This window comes from Telopea speciosissima, chromosome 9 (assembly GCF_018873765.1).
Source record: "Telopea speciosissima isolate NSW1024214 ecotype Mountain lineage chromosome 9, Tspe_v1, whole genome shotgun sequence".
In the NCBI taxonomy this organism is placed as follows: Eukaryota; Viridiplantae; Streptophyta; class Magnoliopsida; order Proteales; family Proteaceae; genus Telopea; species Telopea speciosissima.
In genome coordinates this window covers 46543979-46568533 of record NC_057924.1, presented here as the reverse complement: position 1 = coordinate 46568533, position 24555 = coordinate 46543979, and the positions used below count along the sequence as shown (strand labels likewise).

The 24555-nt window shown below is 39.7% G+C and overlaps 2 protein-coding genes and 1 pseudogene across 5 annotated transcripts in view; 1 reads left to right on the top strand and 2 right to left on the bottom strand.

The window, feature by feature from the left end:
* Positions 1 to 1521: 1521 nt before the first annotated feature.
* Positions 1522 to 2176, bottom strand: LOC122638964 (annotated as a pseudogene).
* Positions 2177 to 3123: 947 nt separating this feature from the next.
* LOC122639395 (60S ribosomal protein L15) lies at positions 3124 to 23860 on the bottom strand. 2 transcript variants are annotated; one of them, XM_043832245.1, is made up of 5 exons: positions 23848 to 23860; positions 6436 to 6451; positions 4679 to 4845; positions 3610 to 3807; positions 3124 to 3480 (listed from the first exon to the last, which is right to left on the bottom strand). In XM_043832245.1, exons 2-5 carry the CDS (start codon positions 6437 to 6439, stop codon positions 3235 to 3237), a joined length of 615 nt encoding a protein of 204 aa, XP_043688180.1. In that variant the 5' UTR covers positions 6440 to 6451; positions 23848 to 23860; the 3' UTR covers positions 3124 to 3234. The 2 variants fall into 2 exon arrangements, with proteins under 2 accessions (XP_043688180.1, XP_043688179.1); XM_043832244.1 differs by lacking the exon at positions 23848 to 23860 and having other exon boundaries at positions 6436 to 6495.
* LOC122639397 (50S ribosomal protein HLP, mitochondrial-like) overlaps positions 21247 to 24555 on the top strand; it is a 38797-nt gene continuing 35488 nt past the window's right edge. For all 3 annotated transcript variants that reach the window (XM_043832246.1, XM_043832247.1, XM_043832248.1), the window contains exon 1: positions 21247 to 21420. In XM_043832246.1, the coding sequence (XP_043688181.1) occupies positions 21387 to 21420 (34 nt within the window). In that variant the 5' untranslated portion in view covers positions 21247 to 21386. The remainder of the gene's footprint in view (positions 21421 to 24555) is intronic.

Genomic DNA, 24555 nt, shown 5'->3' with positions numbered 1-24555 from the left:
CCCCCTCCTTCCATTAAGATATTTATCTCTCAAGTATTAACTTCCAGTTGTATAAAATGTGCTATTTGATAACATTTCAAAAGTTTTTTCAATCTTTTCTTTTCTTTTAAAATTTTTGTTTTCCCTCCCAAAAGAACTTACACTTTCTGTGTTCTTGTGTTTGTTTTTTTGTTCAATGCACTCTTCGTGTGGAATGTTTAATCCCAGATTGGAAGTGGAAGAGAAAGAATAAAGGTGTACATGTGTGTGTGTGTGTATATATATATATATATATAGAGAGAGAGAGAGAGAGAGAGAGAGAGGGAAAGAATAAAGGTGTATATATATACATAGAGAAAGAAAACGTCAAACCGGTCACACAACTCATATACATAGGGAAAGAGAACGTCAACCTAGTCACGCAACGCACACCACCCCTGCACCCAGACACAGGGGCACATGAAATGACTGCTGCTCCCATGGTCATTTCCATCATTTCAGGTGGTGTGACAGTCATTAAAACGTGCCCATGTGTCTGGGCGCAGGGGCGGCGTACGCTGCACAACCGGGTGACGTTCTTTCTCCCATAAATATATTATGGTTCTAAATAAGCCCCTTAGAGGAGAAACTCTCCCCCCTTCACCCATGTGTCGGAGGGTCCGGGATGCTTTTTAACACACGTGTGCCGAGCTGGGCTAGGTTGTGACGTGGCAAGGGAACGGGTAGGGTGGCCCAGCCCATATTATCTTTTTGGTTCATAGTTGGGCCAGTTTTGGTTTTGGTCACATATTAATTATTTTTTGTTCTATGGGATTAGTCTCAGGCCCATAAGACAAGGAGTACAAGGTGCATCATACCTATATGTACATGTACATACAGATACGTTCCTAGCACTCTCCAATCCGTAAGAACCAAGAGTCACACCTACTCTATAGGGTACCTTCAAGGGACATTGACCTCTCTCTCTCTCCCATATATTCTATGCTGCCCATTTACTTAAAAAACACTACAGTGTTTTTGTGATTGCATTACATACTTGTGTGGCTTGAGTACTACTCTGAAGTTCTCAAAGGGGTTTGTAGTAACAGAATGCACTGTTACTTCCGGAAGCCAACAAGACTGTTATCATGAAGGCCTATATGCATACACCCAGTTGCACCTGTACAGGGCGAATAAGGTCTTAAGGAGAGTGCCCATTGGTACACCTCAGTCGAATTTTTATCCGCTGCTGTGCCATCGTGCGTTGCAGCAGCGGATCCCACTGTGCACACATGGCCGCTGTTGCACCGCACAATGGCACAACAGCAGATAAAGGTCCCACCTCAGCCTACTCTATCATCTTGCTAAATTTATTAACACTTCCACCAAAAGATAAGTGCATCTCTCTTAGTTAACATCATTTGGTGCTACACTTTCATAATACTATGAACAAACATGGGACTAGAAAGTAACCTCCAAAAATGCACAAGGAATTTGGCAACATGAACAGCCATCTTCCTGAAAAATGAGTTCATGAGCAACATTAAACTCATCTGTAGTGTTCTACCATTTCTTCTTTAAACTGAAGACAAATGCCAGTGCAATCCACTCAAGAATTGAAATAGCCCAGTAATTGTCCATCCCATGATCAAACATTCAAACCCCACCCAATAGAGTACCCAACAATAATTCCTGAAAATTTAGATAAAGGCTGCTTTACAGAAAGGATAGTCATCCACCCAAACACAATGTACGAGTACCCAACAGCTCTCACAATTTGAAATACTCTTAGTTTAAACTTTTAGATAAAAATATGGTAAGCCCCGAGGACTAGGACCCCTTATATGACTAACAAGACAAGAGTATAATGGAGATAAGAACTCAACCCCAAGACCCATATGGCCCATCTAATCTACCACCTCGAGACTCCAAAGGGGACTCATGTTAATAACCATGTGAAGCACAGTTAAATGAAAGAATGCTGAAGTTATTATCTTCCAATGGTTCCCCTTCATAGCTGTTTCGTAACTCTACCCGGTTGTGCATACCGAATGTCTTTCTTATATCCATAGAATCAGATCACGATACAAAATTGCTGTAATCCAACTTGTTGCTGGTTTTCCCAAGTAATTTCATAGAAGAGTGACCTTTCTATATCTGGCCTTTATTACTCGAGCTTAGCCAAACCTACCCAACCAATATCTTTTGGTTGGGCCATTCAAAGCCCCTTTTTTACCATTAGCAAGAACTTGTTTCAGTTCATGGCTTTAATGTACATTCAGTCATTCATTATTCTTAACAGATCTTTTAGAAGCACATTCCCAATCGCAGCATATACCTCTACATTGTACTGCGCTCTCCGAGTGAACTTGCCCAGTTACGCCCCTCCCCCCCCCCCCCGGGAACTTCTTCCTTACCATGGCAAGTGGTGCCCCAACCCCCCTCCCCCACCTCTTCTTTACCATGGCAAGTGGTGTGTTTGTTTCCCCCCCCCCCCCCAACACCTCCCTTCCTCCTTACCATGGCTAGTGTGGAAGTAGGGCAATCCAAATCCAGAGGTAAAAGATTTTCATAAAACGCTTTTGGTGGAAAAAAATGAGTGAGATCCCACCGAATCAACCAACAACACATCTTTATAGTTGGGAAGTTCACTCATATTAGGAGCATAATTGCGTGCTAAATCACTGAAATACTCCAGACATTTGAATTGCATCAAGTCTCAAAATGTTTGAGCACCTGATCTAGAAACAACACCAAAACAAGACTGAAATAATACCGTGCTATTTCACGTTGCAGAGCCACTTGACCACCAGCAACAGAGCCACAGGCAGGAGGAATATAACAGTAAACATCATGAAATTAGATCATGAACATGAATATAGAATATGAACACAGGAATCATCAGCAAATGCTACATTTTCTGTTTCAGGATGTCATACAGTAAAACATTAACTACTTAACAAGTGAACATGGGTACCCACCATGAGAGAGAACTAGTTGGTAACAAATGCAAGATTTGTAGGTTTACTTAACACTGAGATAAGGTGTTGGTTGTAAGAACTATGAAAATTGGATTTCTGCAAAGAAAAAATAATAAAGAAGGTTGCAAGAACGTGAAATCTGTCTGTAACTTGGTCCAAATTACTCCAAAATAAGTTGTGCATATTCAACGGTTCTAAATTCAAAATTTTCATCTCCCAAAATGGAAATCAATATTCCTACAATAGAAAGCCCAAGACCAGAAAAAAACAAAACACATAAGTAATATCACTGCAATTAACGGTAGCGACGGAGGGAGAGGGTGTTGTTCCTCTTCCAGGTTGCCCTTCGGGATGGACGTGCCTTGTGGTGCAAGTGTCCCTTTCCATTGAGACCCCTGTACTTCTTTCCAGCAGAGGTGAGGCCACGAAGCTCCCTGTGCTTGTGGACCGGCTTGCATATCCAGTTGATTCTTGGGTCATTGCGAATTGCATTGTGAGCAGCATCCACAAGGATTACCTCATAATATTTGTAAGTCGAATCCTACAAAGAAGAATGACCTAACTATTACAAACTAGAAGTTTCTAACGTGTGGAATGCTGGACTTCGTAACAAAGCATCAGACAAAATTATCTTTGGATAAAAGAAAGATTTGGATGACTTTATACAAACCTCATTAATCCAGTAGGAGTTGAGGACCTTCAACCCACCCAATTTGCGACCAGCACGCTCCTCCGCAACTGACCGCTTGTTTCGCTGAAACTTCAACTGGGTAATACCCTGGTTTGTTGGCTTACCGTACACAATACCCTTAGGGACAGGCCTCTTGCGGCCTCCACGCCTAACACGAACACGGTATACAACATACCCCTGAAACAAGGATTACCTTAACATTAGACCTGTTAAAACAAACAATGGAAGGATGTTTTCTGAAATCAAAAGCAGAGTAATAAATCTAAATGCAAGGGGAGGGTGTTAAAGAACAGGAAAAACAGAAGGTGAAGAGATGCTGTGGGGAAAGACAGAAATGCCTCACTTAAACGGGAATAATAAGACAGTCGAAGGCATAAAATCATTCACAGTATTGGTATATCACACAAAGATGAGTTTTGGAAGTTGAATTGCTAATGTGCAACAGAGACAAGAAAGTTTTTCTTTCAAATATTAAAGGTAGATGTGGTTATAGTTTTGCTAGACAAGTTCACATGCAATACCATTGAGCCTGTCGGAAATCAAATCAATGTATAAATAATTATAGAGAAAAGGCTGGCACGCCACCAGGGTGCCCAGCATGTGTCATTCTCTCTTCTTCCCCAATTGGAAAAGAACGAGTTGCTCTCCTGTCTCCAGCCCTGTGATTGGTGTATGCCACAAGCTTACCAAAAGCTGTAGGCATAACCAACTTTCTCCCATAATTCTAATTCAGAAGAGCATGTATGTGTTGGGGGGAACCAAGTTGTTGGACCAACTCATGATAGACCCATCATCTACATTAACAGATGATGGGGGTACTTACGCATACTATATTAATTAAAAATAAGAGTATAGTAGCAGCACAATGAATTACAGATGCACAAAATAAAGGTGCTTAAAAGTTGGTCCAGAAGCACAATACGGCATCAACAAGCTGAAAGCACCAAAATTACAGCAGGGGGGGACGAGTATAAAAGTCATATTACAGTAAAAGCATGTAATAAAGGAACCCTTGGACAGACCATGACCATCATTAGAGACTAATTACCTGCTTTGCCTTGAAACCTAATCGCCGAGCCTTGTCAGGGCGCGTGGGTCGAGTGACCCTGACAATCGATGGGAGCTGACGGTACTCCCAGCATCTAACCCTCTGCAAAAACCTCATAACATCGCTTTGTTTTTTTCTCCATAGCTCAGACACATACTTGTAAGCACCTAATATATCACCCATAAAAACAAAAGTATCAACTATCAAAACATTGACAATTCATATTTCACAACTAAACACAACAAAACTTGAATATGAAAATCGGAGACCCAATGTCAGATCCTAATACAAAATGAGCCAAAGGATTACAATAAGAACTCATATGAAAGCGAACTGCAACTAGACATGAGAAAGCGCAGGCAGAATAACCACACTGCCATATTCAGAGCAAATGTGGGCTGCCGGGGGGAGGGGAGGACAATAAAAATCATAATAAGTCAATCCATCCATACACACAACTTCGTAACTCCATATCGTTAACAACGTCCATTTTCTACAACTGATAATAAAGGGAATACCCAGTGCACAAGGCTGCTGCCACTACGGGAGTCCGGGGAGGGTCATAATGTATGCAACCTTACCCCCAATTCGCAGAGATGCTGTTACCCAACTTAAACCCACAACCACCACTAGGTCGCAATGAAGCAACCTTACCATTGCACCTAGGCCTAGCCTCTAGCTTTTTTTTACAACTGACAATAGAAACCAAAATTCCCTAACAAGGCATGAAGGCTAATACTTAGTAGTTACTGTTGGAGGAGAAGATGCACTCTGAACATGGTTCTCTTCAGACTTGCATCATAAATTATTGAAATTCAATTGAGGTTTCTCACATATTCCATATATCCATACGATGATGTGTGGAGTATAACTTTTGACAAAGCAATTAAAATCTTACATATTGGAAAAATCATTGACAGTAACTAAGCCAACTCTACATTATTTATTCATTAAAAAAGCATATATTCAAAAATTTGCAAAAATTAAAGGAAGATTTTAATCTTTCTTTTTTTATTTTCATGAGAGCTTTGTGTATGTTTCCATATTCCCCGTCACAAAGGAATCTAATAATAGGATTTATAACTGATGATAAAAATATTGAATGAAAAATTCCTCCACGGAAAACCTTTATGGCACATTACCAGTCTTCTCAAATACAATTTGGAACTTCTCTGACCCAAAAAGTTCTCGATGTATAATGTGTGGCCTTGTGTAACCATCCTACTGACAATGTGTACGATTCATCATTCAAAACGGAGAATTTGTATGACTGAACCAATAAAAGACTAAACTTCAACTATACAGAATAACCTTAAGATGAATATGCTCATTGAAGTAGAAGAAGCTGATCCGGCATTAAGTACTCGGGGATTCAACAAATTGTTCATCGGGTTTTAACAAAAACTTAATAGAAATAATTCAACCTCAAACTTCTAATAGTATACACCAGCAAACACTGGTTGCAACCAACAATTCATGAGAAGGATTCTAAATCATGCACCGAAATGGTTCCATGCTACTATTACAGGGGGGGGGGGGAGGAGAAGAAAGAGCTCCATTCCACTTGCAAGTTACACTCTATATCCTAAGCTGAATCATGCCCTACTGTTTTCACTCATGAATCAGAAAACGAAAACTCAATACCCTAGCACCCAAAAGCGTATAATAGATGTTATAAACAAATAAATAAACGCAATATAAGCATCTCCAACTTGAATGAAGAAGCGCATAGAACGAAATGTAGGTATTAAGCTTACCCATGGCTGATCAGAGCTCGAGCAGTCGCTACGGCTTTGAGTTGCAGAGGTTTCAACCTTGGCGAGATACCCTAAAATTATAAATGGAGCTCGCGGGCGAATGCGAGGGTTTTGCGTAAGCATTATATATAAGAGGAGGCACATGAGATCTAATATCAGCCGTCCATTTCTAAAATTACTGTAATTATGAAAACGGTCCTAAACCTATTCCTAATTACAAAAATGTCCTCTGGCCCAACTTGGTATTGACTTGGAACTGAATTTATGGTGCTCGCCTGGTCGGCACCTTTTAATGTGAGTCCCAATCTAAAATAAGGGATGCGACTGGGGGCCACTACGCCCTATCACTCTATCACGCCTGACCCGATTTTGCCTAGTCATCTAGAGGCTTAGCCAGAGCAGTTTGGATAAAGGCCTCGGGTCAGCTTATTATAGCCCAATCTATATGCATATATGTATAAATATAAAAAAGAAAATTACTTGGACACCCCCTAAATTATTGTCCATTTTCTTATTATCGCCCCTTTTTCAAACAATTACTTGAACATCCCCTGCATTTTACCTTTTTTTTCAAGTAGGTCATGTCCGTTAGTTTAGTCATGATGTCATCGATTAATTTTTTTGTAATGCCCGATTCTTCTTCTTCTTCTTGGTTTCAGAATCCTCATATTCCCCTACCGAAGTGGCCTAGAAGAGAGGCAATACTCCATGTGCTTCTATCCCCCAGATAGAAGGCATGGATTACGCAATCTAATAGAAAATTTGAATGTAAACCCTAACTTCTTGAATCGGCCTCTGCGGCTTTAGGAAGTTATAATTGGGATTTCGGTATTCTTAGGTTTAAAATCTCATTCGGGTTTAAAGCTATAGAAATTCTAAAGGGTATGGGAATGGTATTGCCGTTCGATAAGATTGGAGAGCTGACTGAAATGGTAGACTCTGAACAAGGTTGCCAATGTCTCTAACATATTCCATCGATCTTTGATTGAAGTGAAGAAGGGATAGAGGCTGCTCCCTCCACCGCTGCTGAAGAATTGTCTTTGTGCTCTCCACCAAATTCTATAGCAAACCATCCATTCATGTTCACGGTGAGGGAAGGGGAGAGTAGGACTATACTCTTTATTGGTGTGGTGTTTAATCCCCTTTCTTGATGGATGAGCCCAAATGAATCTGTAGCGAGGAGGAAAAGATTTTCGGTTTCCTACACCAATGGCTAACCGTGGGAAGAAGAGAAGAGGTTCTTAACAAAGAAGAAAAAAAAATCGATTAAGGATTTTGAGTTATTTTGATTTGAAATTTGTTTAAGAAAAGATGATTTTTTTTTAAATCGATTAGGGTGTCATGTAATTGTTTGAATAGTCATGTTCCAGATGCAATGCAGTAGGGGGTAGGGGGTGATGGGGTTGCAAGAAGAAGGAGGAGGAGGAGAAGAGGTGTAAATTTATCAATTTCATCGTTTTCTATTGAATATGTGATAAGGGTAAAATGGACTTTTCCATTCAACAACTACCAGCGAACTAATACCATCAGGGGTGTCAAGTAATTATTTGAAAAGTTGGGGATAGTAAGAAAACAGGCAATGGTCTAGGGGGGTCCAAATAATTTTCTCTATATAAGATACATGAATGTGTAACATGATTCTTTTGGGGGTTCATTTATGTGTAGTTTTATTTTTTTGGGTCTAATCTTTTCCTTACTTTATTAATGTATGTACGTGTAATATGATATCAAATTTAAGGGAGAGGGTTCTTTGAACAAGTGGCATAGAGAAGAGCACCAACGAGGTGTGACAAAATAGTATCATACATTGGAGGGTAGCAAGGTCATTTCATGTGAAGAGGAGAGAGAGACATAAATGTGCTAGTGTACCCTACCTCAGCGGCTTAGATAACCTTTTTCCACAAATTAATTGTTGGGAGGGGGATCGATGCCAAGTTGCATGGCCCCTGCACCAGCACGAGAGCATCCAATAGGGGTGGGGCGCTCATTTCACCCGTCCTGTGTCTACTTAGGCTCCATGCAGCCCGGCAGCCTTCTTTTCCCCTTTAATATTTATTTATCGCTCTACAACTGATGAGCAACGTAAATCTGACCGGGCGAAACATCTCTCCAAGTTTGTCCTTTCATTGATCCACTCGAAGGAATGCATGGAGCGGTTCCAACGACACTTATTGTTGTGAGAAAACCAGCTCAATTTTTCCCTACCTTACTCTGATAGCGTACAAGAATGACCGCAACAGAATCTCCTAGCCACTTCCCTACAATCAAGAGACAGCTTAGGCGCCCCTAGTTCTCCCACCCTTGTGCAAGGGGAAACCTCCAAGATCGACTGATACCTCAAGGCCAAGCCCCATAATTCCTCATCACGATGCTTGACTTAGAACGTTACACGTGATGGACCAAGCTCCCCCAATGCCCTTGATAAACATCTAGGGCCCAGTGAATCTAAATCCTTCGTGACGCTTGTTTTGGATTAATTACATTTGATGTATATGTCCATCAAACCCAATTTTATTTGATTAAATTAATTAATACATTTTCATATCCATATGTTTGGTGTGATTATTTTGATAATGTATTCAATTGCCCGCTTTTACCGTTACTTATTTACAACTATGGACAGATTTGGGCACTCTGTTCTAGAGTTGCCACGTTGTATATTTTCCTAATAGAGATTAATATGGAAGTATGATGTAGGCACTTAATTGTATTAAACATTGATCCATTGGAATTTTCGGTTTGGTTTAGCGATTGTATTTGCAAGGAGACTTCCGGTAGTTACTTCTTCCCGTACTTGAGAGGCACTTATTGTTGTGTTTATATTTCATGCAATCGTGGTGATCCAGTGGTTGATGTCTACCTACAAGACTGACTACACACTAAACGCTCATTGTATGATGTATATGCGTGAATGGGGGATGTTCCTCAATATGATTTTCGCATCCCAATAAGGTAAACATCCAAATATGTGAGTTGTTGGATAGTGATCGATCGGAATCCAAGGCATCAGTAATATTAGTTTAATATTATTATTTGAAAGAAATTTTAAATAATTTTGGTTGATCATTGATCCTAACACTCACGGTTTTTTATATAGTATACTTGTAATTTTGATGGATCATTTGACTCCATACTTGTGAGAGTTAGGATTTAAACAAAAATAGATTCTAGTAATGGAAGAGAGCTTTGCAACAGGAAGGACAAGAAGAAGAGAGGAGGAGGGAATCGTGTGTGTTGGGAGAGTATTCTCCTAACACCTATTTACTTCACATTACTAAAAATACTTTAGGGAATTACAAAGACCTCCTTGGGGAGGTAAAAGATTAAAAAAAAAAAAGTTAAAAATTACAACTTTAGTGACTTATAACAAAGACATGGGTTAAAGTACCCCTAATACATAAACTCTAATACTCCCCCTCAAGTTGGAGAATAAATGTCATACATTCCCAGCTTGCATAATAAGGTACTAAATAGGCCAGGGATGAGGCCATTGGTGAAGATATCTACTACTTGATCACATGTCTTCCCAAAAGGAGTACAAATGCAACCAGAATCCAACTTCTCTTTGATGAAATGTCGATCAACCTCAATATGTTTGGTTCGATCATGTTGAACTGGATTGTGGGCAATACTTATAGCAGCCTTGTCATAATAGAGTCTCATTGGTCCTTCTATGTCAAAACTCAAGTCTTGAAGTAGTTTCTTTAGCTATATAAGTTCACATACTCCATGAGCCATGGCTCTAAACTCTGCCTCCACGCTAGATCTAACTACAACTGGTTGTTTCTTGCTCCTCCAGGTAACTAGATTACCACCCACAAAAGTGCAGTATCCAGAAGTAGATCTCCTGTCAGAGAATGAACCAGCCCAATCAGCATCTGTGTAACCTTCGATCTGTAAATGGTCATGCCTGGCAAATAGAAGACCCTTTCTTGGGTAGGATTTCAAGTATCTAATGATGCAATACACTGCATCCAGATGTCCACTCCTAGGAGAATACATGAACGGACTCCCCACTCTTACTGCATAATTGATATCTGGTCGAGTCAAGGGGAGATAGATTAGTTTACCAACTAATCTTTGATGCTTGCTTGCATCTATGAGAGGAGAACCACAATGACCACCAAGCTTGTGATTCGGATCAATTGGAGAGGTTGCTAGTTTACACCCCAACATTCCTGTCTCTTTTAGAAGGTCCAATACAAATTATCTCTGGCACATGTTGATTTCTTTCCTTGATCTAGATGCCTCAATACCCAAGAAATATTTCAAGAGTCCAAGGTCTTTGATCCCAAACTGTTTAGCCAGATAAGACTTCAATCTATTTATCTCAGCAATATCATTCCCAGTTACTACAATGTCATTAACATAAACAATGAGAGTTGTGACTGTACCATTTCCTCTCCTGATAAACAAAGTGTGGTTAGCTTAACTCTGGTAATATCCATTCTTTAGGATGACTTGTCTAAATCTCTCAAACCAGGCCTTAGGAGACTGTTTGAGGCCACAGAGAGCTTTCTTCAAGAGACACACTTTCCCTTCAGCTGAGGGACAATTAAATCTAGGAGGGGGCTGCATGTATACTTCTTCTGCTAAATCTCCATGAAGAAATGCACTCTTCACATCTAATTAGTACATTGGCCAATCTATATTGGTTGCTACTGACAGAAGAACCCGGATTGAGTTATACTTGGCTACAGGGGCAAAGGACTCTTGGGAGTCAATACCATACACTTGACTGTACATTGCAACCAGTCGAGCTTTATATCTTTTCACTGTACCATCTGATCTATACTTGATGGTATAAACCCATATGCATTCAACTGGAATTCTCCTTCTGGGAAGATCAACCAGTGTCCAAGTATTATTCTTCTCCAGGGCCACTATTTCCTTAGACATTGCTTGCATCCATTTTGGATCAGATAAGGCTTCTGTGACATTTTTGGAAATGGAAGAAGACTCAAGGGCAATGGAAAAGGCAATACCTATAGGAGAAATAGAGTCATAGGAAACAAACTGGGCTATGGGGTTAGTACATGCTCTCTTCCCCTTTCTCATAGCAATGGGAAGATCTAATTTAGAAGGAGAAGTGCTACCTGACTGAGGAGGATGAGACTGATGATGTGGACCCAAAGAGGAGTTTTGGCAGGGTTGTTTTCCCTACAATGTATACTAAGGTTGCTTTCCTTTTCCCTTCAGCAAGCATTCACCTCTTGTGAATACAACATCTTTGAATCTTATTTCCTTATATTCTTTTTTTTTGCTAGCATCACCACCACTGCTAGCATCAATATCAACAACACCATCAGCATCAACAACATCCACTTCTTTGTATTTTCCAATATCAAATAAGAATGGGGAAGTAGAGGTAGGCAAGGGAGATAGAAAAGGAATGACATTAGCATCTTGTGTATTTCTAGTACTCTCTCCCTGAAGAGGATGCTGAGGAGAAGAAAAGTAAGGAATAGACTCAAAGAAGCTGACATCTTTGGAGAGAAATCGCCTTCGGGAAGGAGGATGGTAACACTTATATCCTTTGATTGAATCAGAGTAGCCCAACAAGATGCACTTGAGAGTTTTGGGGTCAAGCTTGGTGTGGGCTGATTTGTTGACATGAACATAATAAACACAACAAAAGACTTTTGCAGGCAAGGAGAGGACTGAGGATTGAAGAGAAAGGAGTGCCAAGGGAGATTTGGAGCCAAGGAGTGGAGATGGCATCCAGTTAATAAGGAAGGCAGCAATAAGAAGTGCATCAGGCCAAAAAGTCTTAGGCACATGCATACCAAATAGAAGACTCTTGGTGATTTCTAATAAGTGGCGATTTTTTCTCTCAGCTACCCCATTTTGTTGAGGGGTGTCAACATATGCCAGTTGGTGGATAATGGCATTATCAGTAACGAATTGCTGGAGCTCCCCATACATGTACTCACCCCCTTATCAGACCTAACAATTTGAAATCGAGTACCAAACTGAGTACTGATAAAGTTATAAAAACTCTTGAAGGCATCACAAACATCACTCTTTTGTTTCAACAAAACAGTCCAAGTGGATCGAGAATAGTCATCCACAAATGAAACAAAGTAACAAAAACCAGATAAAGAAATAGTGGGAGAAGGTCCCCAAACATCAAAATGAACAAGAGAAAAAGGAACTGTTGATTTATTACTATGATAAGGATAAGATGTTCGACAATGTTTAGCAAAAATACATGATTCACACTGAAAAACATAAGACGGAAAAGAAGTAAACAAATGGGGTAACTATCTCCTCATAACAACAAAAGAAGGATGCCCCAAACGTTGATGCCAAAGCATTACAGACTCCAAAGTACTGCGATCACTCTGACCACAAACATAAGCTGCAGTAGTAGATGAATCAGGTAACCGTGGTTCAAGAAGGTAGAGTCCTCCTTTCTCAATCCCATTGCCAATAACCCTCTTTGTCTCCAAATCCTGAAAATGACAATAGGAAGGAAAGAAAGTGACACAACAATTTAGAGATTTGGTTAGGTGACTTAGTGATAATAGGTTAATAGCAAAATCAGGGACATGAAGAACAGACTCAAGAAAAAGAGAGGGAGTAACCCTCACATTACCCTGATCAGAGACAGAAGAAAGGGAACCATCAACAACCCTTACCTTGTCCCGACCAGAACAAATGGAATAGGAATCATAATCCTGTGACATACCAGTCATGTGGTCAGAGGCTTCGGAGTCAATGATTCAAGTGGGAGTAGTAGGAGCGGCAGATGAGACCTGCAGAGCTGAGGCAGAAGCAGTGGACCCTCCAGGCGTAGAACTAGTAGAAGAATAACCAATGTGAGACATCAGTCGGCGGAGGGCTACAATATCATCTTGTGAAAGAGAATCAAGAGCAGACTGGGATCTAGATGTCACAAAGTGAGCCCTAGCTCCCCCTCACTTGCCACCCCGTGCACCAGCTGAACCACCACGCATACCTAGGGGCTGTCCATGAAGGTCCCAACATTTGTCCTTAGTGTGTCCTAGTTTTCCACAATGATCACATTTAAATCTCTCACGGTGATCTCCACGAGTTGGCCATTGGCCTTTCCCCCCAGTTTTTCAGTCTCTATGGGAACTAGAAAATCCTTTCAATTTTCTGGTTCTTGTAGACCTTAACTTCATCTTCAGAATTGGACAGTCGAAGGTACCTGTAGTGATCATATTCCTACCACAGTCTGATAACAGTGTTGTAGTAATCAGAGATGCTCCTCTCACCTTGCTTCATATCGATAACCTTTTGGTGAATTTGGTAGATCTTTGCATAGTCACCAACTCGATCAAAGGCCCTGGTAATACTATCCCACATATCCTTTGCAGTCTCCTTATCCATAAATCTCCTACTTATTTCAGGTTTTATGGAGAAGACCAACCAAGTCATAACGGTGGAGTTCTCAGTCTCCCATTTCAGGTATCCTGGATCAGTAGTAGCAGGCTCCTTAATAGAGTCAGTAATATACCTCAACTTTCCTCTACTTCTCAGAGACATCTTCACAGAACGAGACCAGTCTAAGTTAGGCGTGTCAACCGGTCGGTTACAGTCGGTTTCGATAGGGCCTAAATGGGCACCACCCTTTGAAATCATGCACCGTTCCCGATTGTTTATGCACTCGGGCCTTCAATGATCAGACATGGTCATGGTAATAGTTGGTCGGTCGATTATCAAGAAATAATCGATTTCTTACTAATCAGTGCATTCGGGCTATAAACAGTCTCTAATCGATGAAAGATAGATTAAAATCATTTCATATCAATCTGATTGTGGGAGAAGGAGGCAGGTTTGAGACTACAAGGATTCAGATGGAACACCGATGCCATTAGGATTACACTGAAAATATAAAATCAAGAGAGATTGAGAGGGAGAAAAGAGGTAAGCCAACAAGGAGTAATTGGGTAAGGGTACCTGAGAGGAGTTATGATTTTGCTTGCATACATTTTACCTTCACTATTTATTCTCAAAGAATATGAGGTGAGAAATCAGAACATCGAATGGAGAGAGATCTCCCTCTCTCGCTCACGCTATGCTTACAAAGGTGGTTGTAGTGGCTACGACCACGGAGGTGTTGATATTGTCAAAAATTTGAAGCCGCCTCTTTAAAGTTGGAAAGAGGAGAAAAAGAGAAGAGAATGTGAGAAGGAAGTGAGAGAATGGATTACGTCAAATACTAGAGATAGTTGAAGACAGGTTGTACTCCGTAGTGTGTGCAATTTAAAATAAAAAATTATTATTAAATAGATGGAGTCTGGATTCTCGAATACAATAGATAATTTTAAGAAGTTAAGTGATGGGGTGGGGGTCGTGGGGCTGAATTGTCGGGCAGAAATGCAGAATGTCAGATACATTAAATATATAATTTATTATATAACAATATTTAACAATATATATGAACATAGTCACGAGTCACGACGACTTAAATTTCACATTTTTCACTATATTAATACATTTGGTCAGGTCGGTCGGGGAGACCGTCGGGCTCCTCCTTTGCACCGTGTACGATCGTTTAATAATCGATCGGGTGCTAAGCCCCGCATATTTATTATTCGATCATGCCGATTCTGGGTTGTGATCGATCGGGATAGATCGTTTCTACTGGTGTGGGCTTGGAATTGACACCCCTAGTCCAAGTAGTTGGTTGTTTCCAACTTCACAACCGATATTTAGGTGTTGGGATTATCATTGGAAGCCATAGTGGGGATACCACTAGCCAGAAGTAGGCCATTGACCTCAGAATCAGCCCCAGACATAGTAGATAAGGTACCAAAAAACCAAATAAATTAGAATATTGTCTTGCACAAATGTGGAGTAAACTCTACCCGAACACATGCAAGATATCCAACAAACAAAGGGCAAGACACTGCCCAACAAATCAGAATGGTGTCTTGCACAAATGGGGAGTAAACTCTACCCAAACACAGACAAGATATCCAGTAAACAAGGGGCAATACACTGCCCAAGTAGTTACAACAGTAAAAAAGGAGGATAAGTCCTTCACAAACATTAAATCAAACACTTCATGTGCAGTCCAACTTCATTCACAGCAGCCATACACCACATAACAACCAAAAAACTTCAAAAGAACCTCAGTGCATAATACCCAACGAGTGTAACAAGATGTAGACCTTCCAATCTCATCAACTAATAACCATCTTAATGCATTGGTTTCCAAAAAAGAAGTCAAATAAGAAGTAGTAACAGAGCTGGCGGAATCATAGTAGCAAGAGCCAAAAATAGGAGTTGCAGACCTTGGGCTGTCTTCCTTTGCAACCAAGCTTTTAAGGGTTTGAAAGGGGACCTTAAGACAACTTGAATGGGCCAAGTACCGACTCCAACAAAGCTCTGACGAAAAAGAAGAAGAGCATTTTCAGTTCTCGGGTTACAGTTCACGGAACAGTAATCTGGGATATCTTTCTTTGATTTGAGCTGCAAACTGCCTAATGTCTTTCTTCAAACTTCTCAAACTTATTGTGTATGACCTTCTTGATGATGAGAGAACTTCATTAGATTACTTTTGTATATTTCTTTACATGATATAACCTCCTATTGGAACCCTCTAAATTTTTTAGGGTTCCAAAAAAGGATACAAGGCAGCTAGAACCCTAGTTGGCTCTCAAACCTAGCTCTGATACCAAGTTAGGATTTAAAGGTGAATAGATTCTAGTAATGGAGGAGAGCTTTGCAGCAAGAAGGAGCAGAAGAAGAGAAGAAGAGAGGGTGAGGGAATCATGTGTGTTGGGAGAGTATTCTCCTAACACCTATTTACTTCACATTATTAAAAATACTTTAGAGAATTACAAAGACCTCCTTGGGGAGGTAAAAGATAAAAAGAAATAAAAATTAAAAATTACAACTCTAGTGACTTATAACAAAGACATGGACTAAAGTACCCCTAATTCATAAACTCTAACAGTGAGTTGTGGATATTGGTAGTGTGGGGCATAAAGTGTAATGAAAATATCTATAAGGTGTTTTCAAGTTACGCTTTTTGTAAAGATGTCATTTTGTGTAATTAAAGATATCTTAAAGGCGGTAGCCCTTTAGGATCACACCACTTGGCATGATCTTGATTGTTAGATTGTAATATCCTAAGTAGGTTTTTTCTATTTAATAGAAGCTTGGGTCAAACCCTAAATTGTAGTACAATTTTAGTCAACACAATATTCTCTTAGATAAGAGAAAAATAGAAACTTCTTCTTCCTCAAGCAAGGATTTTTTCCATTGGAGTTGGTGCAATCAAATGGTGTTTGTGTTATTGTATTGCATTCCTTTGGAGGAACCTGCATCTAGTTCGTTTTAGGTAAGCTATCTATCCCATTATTGATTCGTTATCACATTTATTCATCGAGATCTTGTTACCGCAATTTTTGTTATGTATCTGGTATCATACCACTTCCATTACCACCAACAGCTTGGGTAAACTTTGTTTAATAAGAATAATGGGCTAGCAACCGTGTCAGTTTTAAATTTAAAAAAATTGTTGTTACGACCAACCCTCACCCCACCTCTCATGACCCCTCTCCTTCATTAGTCATTATCAATTTTTTTTGTTGAAACATTAGTCATTATCGAAGAGCTTAAAACTTCCCCTATTGGCTCGATGTCATCTTTAGTTTCATGTCCCTGCATTACCCCAATAAAAGTCTAGTGATCACTCATTGGTGTGGGTGGCTACCTTGATCAACCACCTTAGCAATGATGAGCCTTCTTTGTTGGAACTGTCAAGGGAGTGGTCAACCCTTGACTATAAAATACCTTATCAGCATGTGTTTTGCAATCCAACCATGCCTAGCTTTTCTAATGGAAACCAAACGAACTTGAACTTATATGAATAAAGTAAAAACAAAAAGAAGATTAAGATTTACTAATATTTTCTTTCTAAACCCCCAAGGGCTTTTTTGGTGGCTTCTACCTTATTTGGACTGATGATATTTTACTATATCTTCCCTTTGCGTCTAGAAAGATTTTTGACCTATCAATTTATGCTGCTTACCTATATCTCATGCGTCAAATTCCTTTCATCTACGACGAGCCAAAAGTAGAGGTTGCTCAAATCTATGGAGGGATCTTGCTCAGGTAGGACGAACTATGAGTCACCCATAATTATGCCTGGATGATTTTAATGAAAATTCAAGCACTAGAGGAAAAGTTCGGTAGATGGTTGAAGAGGCTATCTCAGATTTCGAACTTAAAGGATGTAGTACCGTGCCCCCATTTACTTGGGGGTGGGAGATGCCACTAGATGCATGCAACATGTAGATTGCTCATTTTCTCTCCCTTCTAATAATTTTAATTGTTTCAGGGTTGAATATTGTTGCCACCACCGTGTAAAAAGAATCTCCCATGCCACATCAATCGGGACACGAGAATGAGTTTTGTTAATAGATATCCATATTGTCAGGAGGAGAGAGAACGTTAGGGATGTGAGTTTAGTTAGTAAGTTCAGTACCAAAAATAAAAGGGTTAAGTACACGTACCCCCCTATAATGCATCCAATATTCCTCGTACCCCCCTAAGCTTCTGATAAGTCCACGTACCACCCCTCAATATTCCACTTACCACCCCTGCTTTACCCCCTAATGCCATTGCCATTTAAGTCCACACTAGGTATTAAATGCTATAAAATGACAAAACTACCCTTTCTTCTATCTTTTCTAAAAGTTGAAAAGACCTAATTGTCCTGACCTATTTGCTCAAATTTGAAAAGACTAAAATGCCCTCATCTTCCCCAAATCATCATCTTCTTTTACATACCCAATACTGCCACCACCACCACCACCACCATCACCACCGCCACTGCCACCCACCATTAGCACCATCACCACCGTGAAGCCCCACCTCCAACTCCTCCACCTGTACCAATTCCACCACCGAGTCCCCCTCCCTTACCAATTCTCTTTCAAACCACCAGACAAACCCTTGCTCAAGCTGGTTCTAAATCCTTCCTTTCCATGCTTTCCGATGCATCAGCCATTCCATCAGTTGTTCGATTCGTGGACAGAGACCCAGAGATCTTTTCCATCTTTCTATCCATTCTCAGAACAGGTAATCTTCCATCCAAGGCTAAGGATTTTGATCTTCAAGACTTGGTCTTCAAAGCCCAATTCTATGGTCTCGAGAACGTTCAAGAAGCTAAACATTCAAAATAATTTAGGATCTCCTTTTAGTATGCTAACTTACTAAAAATCTTAGCAAATACACCTCTTATGTCATATAAGATAACTGAATGTACTTTAGGATACAACCGCAACACGCAGACCTTCGCCCTCTCACAAAGTTCTAAGCGAGCGGAAGGCAGTGTTCTAATTGGTTCTAAACTGTACTGCAATCTGAAAGAGAAAACCCTAGACGACTAAGGGAAAAGATCCACCACACTCCTAGGAGCATTTTGAACAAAGCATCTCTGAGAGCATGGCACTTAGGGAGAAACTAGAGGTAAAACCCTTCTAAAAACCTATTGGTTTCTAGGTTAAGTGTTCTTAGTTGTGTTTGAATGTGTTATTAAGTGCACATTCTACTCTATTTTCGTTTCTATTGAAGGAGAAATTCAAAAACGGAGGGATTGAATTGGAACTGTAACTCCCAAATCACTATAAAAACAAAAAAAAAAAAAACAAATTTGGGCCATGTTCAACAGATCAAGCTAACCAAATCTAGTAGACCCAGATCAAAAGAGTCGAATTAATGACCAAAATCGTGTCACAAAATTCACAGCTCATGTTCAAAAGAGACGAATTAGTGACCAACATCGAACCAGAGCTTGTTTCCAGAAAAATCAAACTTTTACCCCAAAAAAAATCAGACAAATCAAACCTCTCTCCACCACAAAATGAAGACAAACCAGAGCTTGGTATAGGTGGAGGAGTTGGAGGTGGTGCTGGAGGTGGGCCTTCACGGTGGTGATGGTGTTAATGGTGGGTGGCGGTGGTGGTGTTGGTGGTGGATATGTAAAAGAAGATGATGATTTGGGGAAGATGAGGGTATTTTGGTCTTTTCCAATTTTAGCAAATAAGGTCAGGGTAATTAGGTCTTTTCAGATTTTAGAGAAGATAGAAGAAAGGGTAATTTGGTCATTTTCTAGCATTTAATACATGGTGTGGATTTAAATGGCATTAGGGGGGTAAAGCAGGGGTGGTACGTGGAATATTGAGGGATGGTACGTGGACTTATCGGAAGCTTAGGGGGGTACGAGGAATATTGGGTGCATTATAGGTGGGTACGTGTACTTTACCCAAAATAAAATGAGTACGAATACGTAAAGGATTAAACGGATGAGAAGACAATAATGCTTTTTAAAAATCCAACGCAATGAAACTCATACGACAATAATATGATACGTGTTTAATACGGTTCCCTATAAGCTAAAATCTGGTTATATACAATAGGCATGAAGTTGGAAATCAAGTTCAAATGGCTTAAAAGAATCTAGTGGTCAAAAGAGCATTCTTATGATCTTTAAACTAATCCTATGGTAATATATTACATGCATATAAAGAGTATTCTACACGATCATACATAGGAGTAGATCCCTAGGGAATTAGATCCACTGCCAAAGGCTCTATAATGGAGCCTCCCTTAGTACATTTCTTTTGGTAATAGCCCCCTCTTCCCTCTAGAGTCTTTAGCCTTCATTTTACTTTTTCTTGGTGCTAACTTACTCTAAGCCCTTTCTTTCTCTTAAATATATTTCAATGCTCATGAATGCAGATATCAACCTCCTCCATGTACGTTCTCTTTTTCATCCATAGATGGGGAGGTAGCACACACAATACTACACTTAACAGAATTACTTTCTCTCTCAGTGAAGCCTTCCATTTTGAGAGTGAGCATTACAATCCGAATCGAGGGAGCTGGAGGTTCACACAATTTTTAAGCGATTGACCTAGTTTGATGGGTAGTCCTACTTTTTGGCCTAAAGTTGCAGAGCAAACTCAACACTGTTTGTTTATGGACCATCAAAAAACACGTCACAATACCATAGAGAGGGGCAAAGGTAGCATCCAGAAAGCACATTGTTTGCCGAGTTGCAATTGCAACAGTGTCCCTAGCAGATCCATCCAAGCATGCAGAGGCTCGGAAGGTTTACTAGAGTAAGGCTGCCTTTAGGTAGGGAGGTGCCAATTGTGCTACCACGTCAAAGCATGCTAATGCAGCAATCAAACTCTTTGTAGCATGTAAATATTCTTGTGTCTTTTTTGGGGGGGGGGGATTGTCTCCAAATGGGTTTTGGTAGGAGTGTCAAAATGCAAAACGAACCGGTGACTTGGGCAGAGCTGGCCTGAACTAGTCCGAACCAAACTGATCCCTATTGGATTGAATTTCAATGAGGGTATTGCGAACCAAAATCAAATCAGACCGCACTAAAATCGACCAAAATTGAATCGGACATGGAAAACTGAACCCAAACTGATACCAACCTGAAAATAATAAAAACCCCCTGCTTTTCACCCATTATTTTGTGGGTATGGCAAACCAAACTGACTGATAAGAATAATAATAACCATTTGGTTTCGGATTCACCCATTCTCACATCAAAACCGCTGAAACCAAATTGAAACCGAACCAAACAGACAGATTGACAGAGAGAGTTTGACACCCAGGGAGATTTTGGGTTTGGAGAAGAAGACAGTCGGACGCCACCAATATCGAAACTGCGGGCGTTGAGGTATGGCCACTCTCTTTGGTTGGTCTGTATCATTTTACTTCCTGAAATTTGATTCTCTATACTGTTATCCTGTTAAAGCTTAAAGATAATGCTTATTGATCAGTTCCAGTGCTATATACCTCTTATCTGCTTCGAGTAACTCTTTTTCTTGTCCGGATTTTGCTTGCTTAAGAATTTAATCTAATTCGTTGTAGTCTAATGGTAGTCATTGATTTCGTTAACAGGTTGCTTAAGAAATTCTCTATTTAGATCAGAATTTCTAGCAAAGATGATTGCGAGTTTAACTTCCAAGGGTTCAATTGGTACGTTTTATCCAGCATTCCCTTCCGTTCTTGGAAATGTTATATATTAGTAGTGATTGCATTATGATTAGGTTATCAATTGTAACGTCTCTTCCTAGTTGTGCATACACTCTCTGCTTTGCTCTCTCAATATTGCAGTATTCTCCACCGTTGCACCTTTTTATTTATTTATTTATTTTTCCTGTTTTGAGATCTTAGGAAATCATATGCTACTTCATTTAATTGTGATTGAATGTGTTGCTTTATCCATGTGCATTCAATTTTTATAGTTAAGAGAAATTTTTTAATTGTTACTATGCAATATGAAATTCTTTGTATTCTGTAAGTGACAATAAATCATTATGAACAAATCTGATGAATTTCTTAAATTATTAGAGTAAATATGAGTGCAAGAGTAGTAGTAAATTAGGTTGGAGCTAGAGAGTGCTTTGTTATGGCATACTGGAAGTTTTTGATGAGGATAAAGATCTATGTTTGAATGTCAGTGTGACTGAATTTACAGGAAATGACCCATCAAATTTGACAGCCTAATGGGAAAATCACTTACATTTTCTCTTCCAACCTGTAGTCCTCTTTATATTCAAGGTGTTGAAATTTCAAAGCTGTTTAGACCTTGCTTGAACTTTCTGCATCGTATTGAGTCTCAGCCCCTTGATTTTATTACATACAGAAAACAAACCTAGATGTTCTCCATGGAACAAAAATATATATCTTGTTAGGATGACAATCTTCTCAGTTGAAGCATTTTGTATATGGTTCAAAAACTTGCTGAAATATCGGCAAAATTTCAGAAATTACACTAATTTTGAAGGCCTTGAGACGAAATGCCTGGGAAATTAAGGGATCGACCGATCGACCTTATTTTTCGAAATTTTGGTGTTTCGCCGAAATTTTGACCTCATGTCAAAATAATATGACTTATGGGGGTATTATAAATACCTATTTCGAGTCAGTCTGGTCGCATTCACCTACGGGAAGAAGAAAACTCATTTTTTCTTGCTATTTTTCCCACCTCACCTCTACATACTACTGGGATTCGGTGGTTGGGTTTGCCATGTCATTCCAACGACATTGTTTGCTGCATATTGGTGAAGATTTGGTCATATTCAATAGTTCAAAGTAGGAACTTCTTCCCAAAAATGATTTTTTTTTTTGCAAAAAATATGACAAGTACCCTAAATTTGGTGATGAAATTTTTATGGGATAAAGAATGCTGCCTGGTCACATGGTTCTTGCACCCAGACATAGGATCGTGTGACCGTTTAGCTCCTAGTGAAATAAAACATCCCATCCAAGCATATGCCCATGTGTGTGCTCTCATTTGCCCCCACGCTACTGCACAGCCACAGGCAGTCGGATATTTTTTCCCTGACGGTAAATATATTTTTAAAATTTTTGAAATTAAGAAAAAATATTTTAAAAATTGAAAAAGGGGGAAAAACAAGGAAAAATATTTCATTTTGGTTTGAAAATAAAGACTGGATTGTCCATTGTGGAAAACCATGAAAAACCTCTTCTCCTACCCGGCCTGCCAGTCGTACATGCTGGCAACACCATCAAGTTACAGTGGCTGAGTGGTTGGTTCGTCCCAGTATGGTGACCTATTCCCTAGTATAGGTTACCTCTAGTCTGTAGGTGAGGCCATTTACAGGGCAGTTGTGGAGTAGTTCAAGTGTTTGTTCCGGCCACTATGACATGGTCTGCATTTGTTATACAGTTGAAGGAAATTGGTGTCGGCACCATTGGTCCATGAGTGGACTTGATGCTCCACGTAACTCTTTTGGGTATTAACCATTAGGATGGCTTGAGGGGGCCCTTAATATCGTATCGTTGGGACTTTGTACTTGGCACACTGTGACATTTGCTTTGTACTATTTCAAAATTGATCAATATTATGTTTTTTCATTCGTGGTGCATAGTGTACTTGTTTTACTTTGCTTCTCAGTCTTTTAGTACTAAAATAATGTGTAGAAATGTATACTGCGAACCATGGGTGCAAATCTAAACCACCACTTTGTGTGACTTTTCTTGCAATATGATGGTTTACATGTGTTTATATAGGTTAAAATAAGGTTTTGCTGAAGTATCGGAGCTTTATATGGCTGTTTGCCCCCAAAATGGCCAACTGAAACATACTAGCAAAAAATGCACTGTTTCGGCGAAATTTCGCCCATTTCGGTCAGGCCGAAAAGAGGCCTAAGTCTGAGTTTTTGAACCTTGATTTTGTAAGCTTTCGGATATATTGTGACAAAGGTGATTCTGAAGTTCTTTGATGAGAAAAAGTCTCTAGAACTCTCTTCTAAAGCAATAAAATGAAATCATGTATTTCAACCATAAGCAAATCAATGTTACCTACCTCTGGAGTCTGGACTAAAAAAATATATAATAATAACTGTCATCTCTGTGCACTTATTGATCATCAGCCACCTGAAGCTAACTTCTTTTGAACTATTAGAAGAGGCCTCGATATCCCATCACTGTGACCTTTGATTGGAAAACCCTAGATCTAGAAGGGATCACTTTTTTATCTGATGATCTCCTTGATCTTCTTCGTCTAAATAATTGAACTTTATCTGCTAGCCTTTGTGGTCCTTGAAACCATGGTTCTACCATGAGGGTTTTGAAAAGAAGATATAGAGCTATAACATTACAGGAAACTGGTTCTAGTTTTGCTTCTGAACCCATATCAGTCCATTCATGTGGATTGACACTTGACCTAAGATCTGGAATGGATCAAGAATATGGATGGGATAAGAGCTGGAGCTATTTACTCACGCCCTTTTTTTGACCATTAGCTTTTGCATATAAAATGTGGAAAGGTCGAGAGTATTATGGAATTAATTTTATGATATAAAAATTAGGAAAATGTTTAAAATGGAAAAGTTATACACCTCTCACCCCCCCTGAAACTTAACACCATAGGTTGGTATTGAACTTCAATATCTCCACTTGTTTCAATATAACATAGCAATGAAGTCAGCTTTTAGGCTATTGAAAAAGCTGAAGACTGGAATATAGAGTGAAGTAAGAGCTAGGTGATGCTGGACAGCTGATGGAACTCTCATTAGACTCTCATTAGCGCTCAAACCTAGAGTCCTACAAAGTAAAGTTACAAAGATGTTTGGGAGGTTTTAG